Source organism: Bacillus rossius, chromosome 8 (genome assembly GCF_032445375.1).
Source record: "Bacillus rossius redtenbacheri isolate Brsri chromosome 8, Brsri_v3, whole genome shotgun sequence".
Lineage (NCBI taxonomy): Eukaryota > Metazoa > Arthropoda > Insecta > Phasmatodea > Bacillidae > Bacillus > Bacillus rossius.
The window spans coordinates 35041889-35050190 of NC_086336.1; the positions used below are offsets into that span (position 1 = coordinate 35041889).

Genomic DNA, 8302 nt, shown 5'->3' on the forward strand with positions numbered 1-8302 from the left:
ACAGACTGTTACTTGAGTTTGGCGCCTCGGGCGGGCGTCGTAGTGGGGCGGTACCCTGACGCAGTGTGTGATTCACCGGCCATTCACCAGAAACACAGAGAGAGGGGTATGAGGGGTACCAGCCCCTGGGTGGGCCCGCCCGATTGGCTGGCTGGCCTTGTGCGACATTTCCTTCGCCTCCACATCTCGCATAGCGCGGGGCTACCTCACAGGGGTTTTTCCCGAGGCGTTTATACCTATTTCATAGGCACTTTCGCAATGTTCCCAAGGAAGTTTTCAAAGAATTTCACGGAGAGAAACTTTATTGCTAAATATCAGCGTCCAGTCAGAATGTGCAGACAAGATAAATTTCGCAGTGGTGAAACACCTGGCTCGCTTTCGAAGTTATAAATGTACTGTGCCGATGTTCGAATCCCAGTTTAGCCATTGTTGTTTTCGTTTTCCTCCGAAACCCTTATTTTTATAAACGTATATATAAATAATTGTAAATAAAGAAATTTAAATATACATGCGTGGAAAATTACGCAAAATTTAAATGATACCAAAAAACATCAAACATAAATTTAACTCTAATTTTTTTTTTTTAATTACGAAATGCAAGTTACAGTCACCTTTAATTTTACTCATCATAGAATATTAAGGAAGTTATGCTAGAGTTATTTTTTTCGTGTGTTCGTGTGGCTGCGAAACTGAAAAATAAAACTCTTAAGAACTAAACCCTGAGCAAGAAAATGTTTTACTAGCGAAAATACAACTTTTTAGAGATAATAAATTGTGTCTCATATGAGTGAGATAACACATCTAGTAACATTTGTTAGGTACTAGAGTAAATTAAGGAACATTTTGTCACTGTAATGTTATATTTACAGACACCTTAATAGTGATGGAAATAACTTCTACTGTAGAAGAAATACTGAATGTATTCTCGTATATAATTTTAGCTTTCTTTTTTGCCCGTTCGACTCTTCAAATACAATATCTTCCTTGCTCGTGTAGGCGTAACGATGTTCAATTAGTTCAACTCTCATAAGTAGAGAATATTAAACGAGTTTATTTATAAAGCTATTTTTAGACCAGTAAAATAAATTCAACAATAAATAATGAAGCTGAAATAAATTTTTCCCGTCTTAGTGAAAATTTTAATTTTTCCTCTACCAGATAATGAGGAAAAAAAAAGACAGCATCCTTTAAACATTTCTTCTCGTTTGTTGGAGGACTTGAAAACTGTGCTAGGAATAAAAATGAGCTCTAATATTTATTTTCCCAGTTTCACCCTTTTCGCAAATAGACTGGTAGAAACATAAAAAAAAAATTTCACTCTTGACAGCAAAAACAACTAATTATTAGAGAAACAGCTGTGATATGCTGCTTATCACTTAGAAAAGAGGCTTTGACAGTTTTATTAAATTCCGTATATTAAGAGACGTTAAAAAAACACGAGTTTAAATAGGTACAAGTGTTTATGTTTGTTCTTCGATAAACAATTATTTTAAACTAAGATATTTACGGGTTTGATATCTGAGTAAATTGTGCTAATAAGTTTTATAGCAAACGAGTGAAAATTTTATAAGGTCACTGATGGTAATATGGCCATGTTAAGCTTTGTTTAATTTTATTTTATCTAGTTTTCGGGAAATCCCCAAAAGTGTTTGATGGACATAATATCTAGGGTTTTTCTTGTCAAAAACCATTAACAAAACATTTTTTAATACATGTCATTATAAAATAACTGCAAAATAATAAATACATGTATTTGGGCCATATTAAAAGCATGTGATGTTAATATGGCCAATGATTTATAGGAAGCTGAAAATTAAGATTTATTAGCACAAATCATAAATAAATTGTATTTCTGATGAATATTTACTAATATTTACTTATACATACATAAGAATAAACAGCAAATATATTTTTTAAAACATATAAAAATACAGTTTTATTATTTTTTGATAATGAAAGTCTGATTGTAGATAAAATATGATATTAACAAGTAACATATTGGTCTCTTTCAAAATATTTACACTATAATAAACATTTCGGGCAAATAAAAAACTCTTTGTCATCTTTGGTGAGGCCAACACATTCTTCATGGACATATATTTCACAAACTCCGCACAGTCTCATATCCTTCACTTCATCATTGCAACAAATTGCACAGTACCAACTCTCAGACTTCTTTGAAGCAGTTATCTGGCGAACAGACTTTGTATTATATTTTTTGCTGTTTCCACTGTTCTTGCTGCTATCTAACTTTACATCCTTGTTATCTTCAAATAAAGATTTATTCAGTACAACACCCCTGTTGTTTATAGCAGGTTTCATAACCCGTGTGGTTTTCCGTTTTTTCTTTGGTGTAGGTAGCATTTCTCCAATGGAACCACGCCTGGACAGATTTGCAGTACTTTCGGGAATATGCAAACTATCAGAGTAATCTGAAGAACTTGAAGGTTGTGCCAAGTCTCCTGTGATATCTGAATCAGATGATGAACTGGTGCTGTGTCTAGAACCAAGCTGGCTAACATTTGTCTGTAGACCAGACGGACCTGCCAATGAATGGTCGTCATTGGAATTATGTTGTTCCTGCAACGCATAAGCGGTTACAGTTTCGTCTGCCATTTTTGTGTTAGGTGGTGGAAGCTCAGTAGCTATGCTGGGTGCAAAGGCCTCTTCTGGAATCACGAACGGATTGAAGGGGAAAATGCCAGTAGCCTTAAATCCACTTTTCATGTTTGCTTGTGTCATGGACTTTTCCCATGTTGGTGTAAAAACATCAGCAAAGTTCAATTTAGAAATGTCTTGCTGTTCTTTGTGCATATTAAAATAAAGGAGTGTGTGCTGATCCCAAAAAATCTCAAAACTTCGGAAACAACCTTTGTCTAAAGGCTGTAACTCATGAGTCGTGTTTGACGGAAGACAGTACAAAATAATTTCATTCTGTTCTGCAACTTCACATATGCTGTAGTCTAAATGTGACTTAGCCCCATCAAAAATCAGAAGACAAGGCCCACTTGGCTTGAACCTAGAGAAGTGATTCAGGAAGGACACAAAAGATTCGGTTGTCATGCTACCTTTTCGAGTCATTATTGTTGTTGAACCTGTAGGTAAATTTTTTTCCCAAGCTGGATTTTTTCTTAATCCAGGGAATAGGATCATTGGGGGAATGACATTTCCAGTAGCATTACCACAGGCTACAACAGTAACACTCTCGCCACGTTCCTTTGCAACAATGTGGACGCGCTTTGACCCCTTTTTCGCCAAAACCTCTGGATCTTTGTGCAGTTGTAACCTACAACCCTTCTCATCCATGTTGAATATTTTTTCAGGGAAGTTTAAAAACTTGTTCTCAGCAAGGACATTCTGTAATTTTTCAAAATGGTCTCCAACTATGAATTTGTTAAGCTTTTGAGCTCGGGCAGGATTTAGCCTTTGAGCTTTTCGTTTGCTAATTTCAGGATTTCTGGCCAAAAAGCTATTCAACCAGTAGCGACCTGCAGTTTCTTTAGTGAACCGGTGAGTTATCCCATTTTCACGGCAGTATTTAAAAACATTTAACTTGAGCATCTTTGATGTGAGTGGATAACCAACATTTGCTAGACGAATTATTCTCCTGCTAAGTTCCCTCTCTTCCTCAGTTTTGAGTGTGGCCTTACAACCCAATTTTGATTTAACATCTTGGTTATTGGAAAGATAACGGCGAAGGGTTCGCCTAGGCACGACATACCTTTTACTTGCTGCATTAACAGATAGGTTGCCAAGTCTTACAGCATCTACTGCCTTGCTGAGTCCATCTTGTGTCCAACTACCCCGCTTCTTTTGTGGATTGAAGGGATTCATTTCTGAAACAAAAAACAAAGAATTAACATTAGTTACAATTTAATTATAAGTTATTATTTTTGGCGCCATAATTAATGTATCGGGATTTTTTTTATGTAATTTAATTAATTTTTATATAGAATTATTGAAAATATAATATCCAGTATGCTCTTTCAATAAATATTTTCCTGCAAAAAAAGTTTCATGATATTTTCACTTCATTACATTTTTACATATTATTCTTAAAAATATATTTTCCATTGTGCACTTTAATAAATATTTTCCCGCAAAAATGCACCAGACAAAAACAATTTAAATATACCCAGTGATGGCATCTAAGGAGTTTTTTTAAGTTGTCATTTTAGGTAGGTATCCTGTGTGAGGTACACATTTTTCTGTAATTTTTATTACTTGTCTCTGTAAAGGTATATATTAATTACAGTTATAAATAAACTCGTAATAAATAATAAAATCACATACACTAATAACAATTTACCTACGAGGGGCCATACAGTATGTATAAACCATTTCATTCACAAAATGTTGCTAATATGGCCAACTGCAGCTAATATGGCCACATGGTTGGCCATATTAACAACCTGGGTGACATTTCAAAAAGTCGATTATAGTTTTTAAATGGTTGAAGGTAATAAATCTTTTTAAAATACATTTAAATAAGCATAGAAATCTACGCACTGAGACATCAAATTTCTGACAATATCTAGTAGTACACTATTAAAATAAAATATAAACTTACCGGAGTAAAATAAGAAGAGTTCTCTGCTCGCAGCAAAAACCCATGAAAATGGCGTCTCCCAGGTGGTGTGCGTGCTGCCCGGACTCGGAAACTCTGTGAGCTCTCGACAATGGTGTTCCGAAGAACATGCCAGCACATTCTATCGGTATCCGCGCGAACTAAGTCAATGGCAGCCAAATGGCCATATTACCAACATGGCCATATTACCATCAGGGACCTTATTTTATATTTTTGTATCTCGGGTGCATGTCAACTTTTGGACAAAATGCACTTTCAACCATAAACTTGACCACCATTTGGTGTTCTTTCTATTGACATACAAAAATAAGATCTACGATCTGTCCAAAATTCACATATTTTATGTCGAAAATAGTTAATTATATAAGTGAGGCAATATTTAAAATTGTTAAATGGCTCTCTTGAAAAGTATGGTTTTTGTGATACCGTGTCTAAAAAATGTATATGCTTCAACGACACACCAGAAGATGTGAGGTAAAAATACAGCAAAAATATGTTTACCTGTTGAGAAACATAGTATCTAAAGTTTTACAATCCAATTGATACAATAATTTTTAAACAAACACAATCATTAAGTTTTGGACGTAAAATAATAAAATTTTTAGTGAATTATTACAATTTGTTTTAAAACCTATTATTTTTCTGGAACATACTTGTGTTACGGCGTTAAATGGTGTATAAACTTGCATTTAGGTGTTAAAGATTGTAATGACTCACATTTCCTTATTTATTGTAGGGCTATGTCGCAATCTTGTCCCTAAGTTATTTGTATTATAAAAAAACGCAGTCATTTCGTAAAACGGCTGTATTAACAACAAACGCTGAGCACTAAATATTTCGCTTTGGTGGGCATATTTAAATACGGTATTTAGATACGATGTTAACTGCGTGGGTGGTAAGTGTCCCTGTAGGAAATAAAAGGGCTGGGAGGGGGGAGATTGTTTACGTATGATGGTTAAAAAAAAATGGTAAAGGGGGGGGGGGGGGGCAACAGACAATCGAGATCTCGCGCAGTAACAGTTCGTTCCTCGTCGTTTGCTCGTAGCTCGCTGTCCCGGCTAGCGAGATTCCGGGGGAAAATCTGAACACAACCCCTTTTCCCCCACCCGACCGGCAGAAGGGATGGAGAAGCCCTTGGCGGCAGCCAGACTGCCGCCCTTGAAAAGGGCGGTGGTTGTGGGAGGGGGTTCGAGTTGTCAAATGTTGGATGGGGAGGGGTGCTAGGTTTTACTGACCCCCCCTCCCCCCCCTCAACGACACAACATGGCGGCCACGCGCACCGCATTTTATCGCCCCCCTCCCCCCCATCTAACCCTACTATCCCGGCACCCCTGCGTCAGAGGGTCCGGGAATTGAATTGCCGGACCTCAAGCGGTGGACAAGCGGCAGTCGTAAAACGTTAATATCCAGCTTATCAGTCTTTCCCCTCTAGCCCCCCCCCCCCCCTCTCTCTCTCTCTCTCTCTCCCCCCTCTTCCTTCGGCGCTACTCGACGCACGCGTCCCGACGCCTCGGCCGGGAGAATAGCTGCGATCACGTGTCGCTCTCCTGAAGGCTTTACGGCCTCCGACCGGCCTCGCGTCCCGCCAGTAAAACCACGCGGATAAATACGGCAACTGCGTCCGAATTTCCCGTGCTCCATCACCGAGAACTGTATCACGAGCCACAGAGTTCTCTCACTTAGATCAAACTGACAGAACTTGCTTATTTTGATGGAAAAGATTGGGACGGGGGGAAGGGAAGAGAAATTTCACGTTAGAATGATTTAACTAGCTATGGACGAAATTCCCAACCCTTACGTATAAGTGTTTTTGGTTACGTTAAAAAAAAAAAAAGGTAATTCGTTTCATACGAAAATTTGAACAGCATATGGACGGACGGGACAAAAAAAAAAGTTTTTTCTGCAATCTTTGTTGAAGTCTTCGATCCTGTGATGACTAACTGTGGCTTGCTTTCTAGGTTGTGCCGAGTTCAGTGGCCTGGTTTGTTGCGAGAAGGTTTACGGAGTGTGGCATCAATAGAATCCCGGTAAGAAAGACTATGACTAGTCCGTGATACTGGTAACTCTGTGACATTTTATTCCATTTATTTATAACACGGCTTAGTCAGAGTGGTCTGAGTTTATACAACCATCCACAAATAGCGCGGATAGTATGAAACCACAGTAAATAAAACAAGGTGCTTAGTGCTACCCTGAACGAGTAAACTTGCATTTAAATTCCAATTGCTGATTTTGAACATTTATGTGATCGTGAATTACATTTAATCTAGGAATATAATAGAATCTTGAAAATATCAGTGCGTGTGTGGTATTATTATTATTATTATTATTATTATTATTATTATTATTATTATTAAAACATATAGGTACTGCGATTTTCCGCCAAAAGCTTATAAAATATAACCTTAATATTATTTTGGCTGTTTTTGATAAATGTTAATTTTAGAAGAATTTGAAACAATTTATAAATGTGCACATTTATCACTGTAATTTTCATAAATTTATTTATTGAAGGGGGTTAATTGATTAAGAGCATATTAAAAAAAATAATAAAAAATACACAACAGTGCAATTAAAATTATGAATGATATAAATTTCAATAATTAATAATTTTAATTAATTATTAACACTTTCTTGTTTGATTTTATGTAATAATTGAATTAGTTATTTAATACTAGCATTTAAAACCTTTTTTCACAAAATTCATCAGAAAAAAATTCACTTCGCTAAAAACCATCAGAGAATTTTATAAAACAATGTTATCAACTGTCTGCCTTTGTTTCTATAAAATGTCACAAACATATTCCTTTAAAAATGTGAAATGCTGTTTAGGAAAACATAAAAAAATATGGTATTTAACATTAATTTAAACTTACTTAGGGTATAAAATGCTTTAATAAATTAACACGAATGAACAAAATTTTTAAAAGGATTTCAAGCAAAACAAATGAAAAGACAAATTATCAAAGCGAAGTCCAAAAGAGCGTATTTTTTAATTTATAATTATGCGAGCAGCGTTACATAAATTCAGAGATGAAAAGTGGTCTGTTTGCAAACCAAGTAAATATTTCTTTATTCCTTGATTGATATTAAAGTATTTTCTAAATGTGCGTACCATGGGGAAACATTACCTGTCATGAACTAACCAGACTAACTAAACCAGAGTTTTTGCAGACTTGCCAAAGTTTTTCGTAAATATTATGTATTGTAATTTTCTATTTCAAAGTGTATTCTGAAGAATCTTATCGTTATTTAGTTTTATTAGTGTTAAACTTACATGCTGTATACAGAAAATCATCATGGACTTACCAGAGTTCACTCTTAGTGATTTAGGAAACTATTTAATTGAGCATCTAGTTGTTTTCTGTGTTTAGCAAGTAACCTTGGTATTGGAATCGATACACTGAATTGTATATTTGTAAAATAAATGACTTTTAGTTTAATGTTTTCTAGCGATTGTAATTCTTCTTAGTTCGTTTATTGAAGATTGGGTATTAAAAAAATTGGATTACAGTCGTACAGTAAAATGGCCGTGAGTTTATAACGACGATATTCCCTGTGTTTGGTCTAAGTTATCCGCAAGCTATATATGTATTGTGAAAATGGTATTGCATTTCGTCTACATTTGAATAATTGCGTCCGCGAGTATTAAGGGCAACAATGTTTGATCGAAGAAGGATTCAGGTTCCTCCCCCTCCCCTTGTTTTTACGTCT

The 8302-nt window shown here is 35.8% G+C and overlaps 1 protein-coding gene across 1 annotated transcript; it reads right to left on the bottom strand.

Annotated features, from left to right (window-relative positions):
* Window positions 1-1576: 1576 nt before the first annotated feature.
* LOC134534730 (tigger transposable element-derived protein 1-like) lies at window positions 1577-4781 on the bottom strand. The gene is made up of 2 exons (XM_063373226.1): window positions 4571-4781; window positions 1577-3836 (listed from the first exon to the last, which is right to left on the bottom strand). Exon 2 carries the CDS (start codon window positions 3832-3834, stop codon window positions 2023-2025), a length of 1812 nt encoding a protein of 603 aa, XP_063229296.1. The 5' UTR covers window positions 3835-3836; window positions 4571-4781; the 3' UTR covers window positions 1577-2022.
* Between the last annotated feature and the right edge of the window lie 3521 nt (window positions 4782-8302).

What these genes read in the sequence shown, in the direction of transcription:
- LOC134534730 (XM_063373226.1), bottom strand. Translation starts at nt 3,834, where the DNA reads ATGAATCCCTTCAATCCACAAAAGAAGCGGGGTAGTTGGACACAAGAT.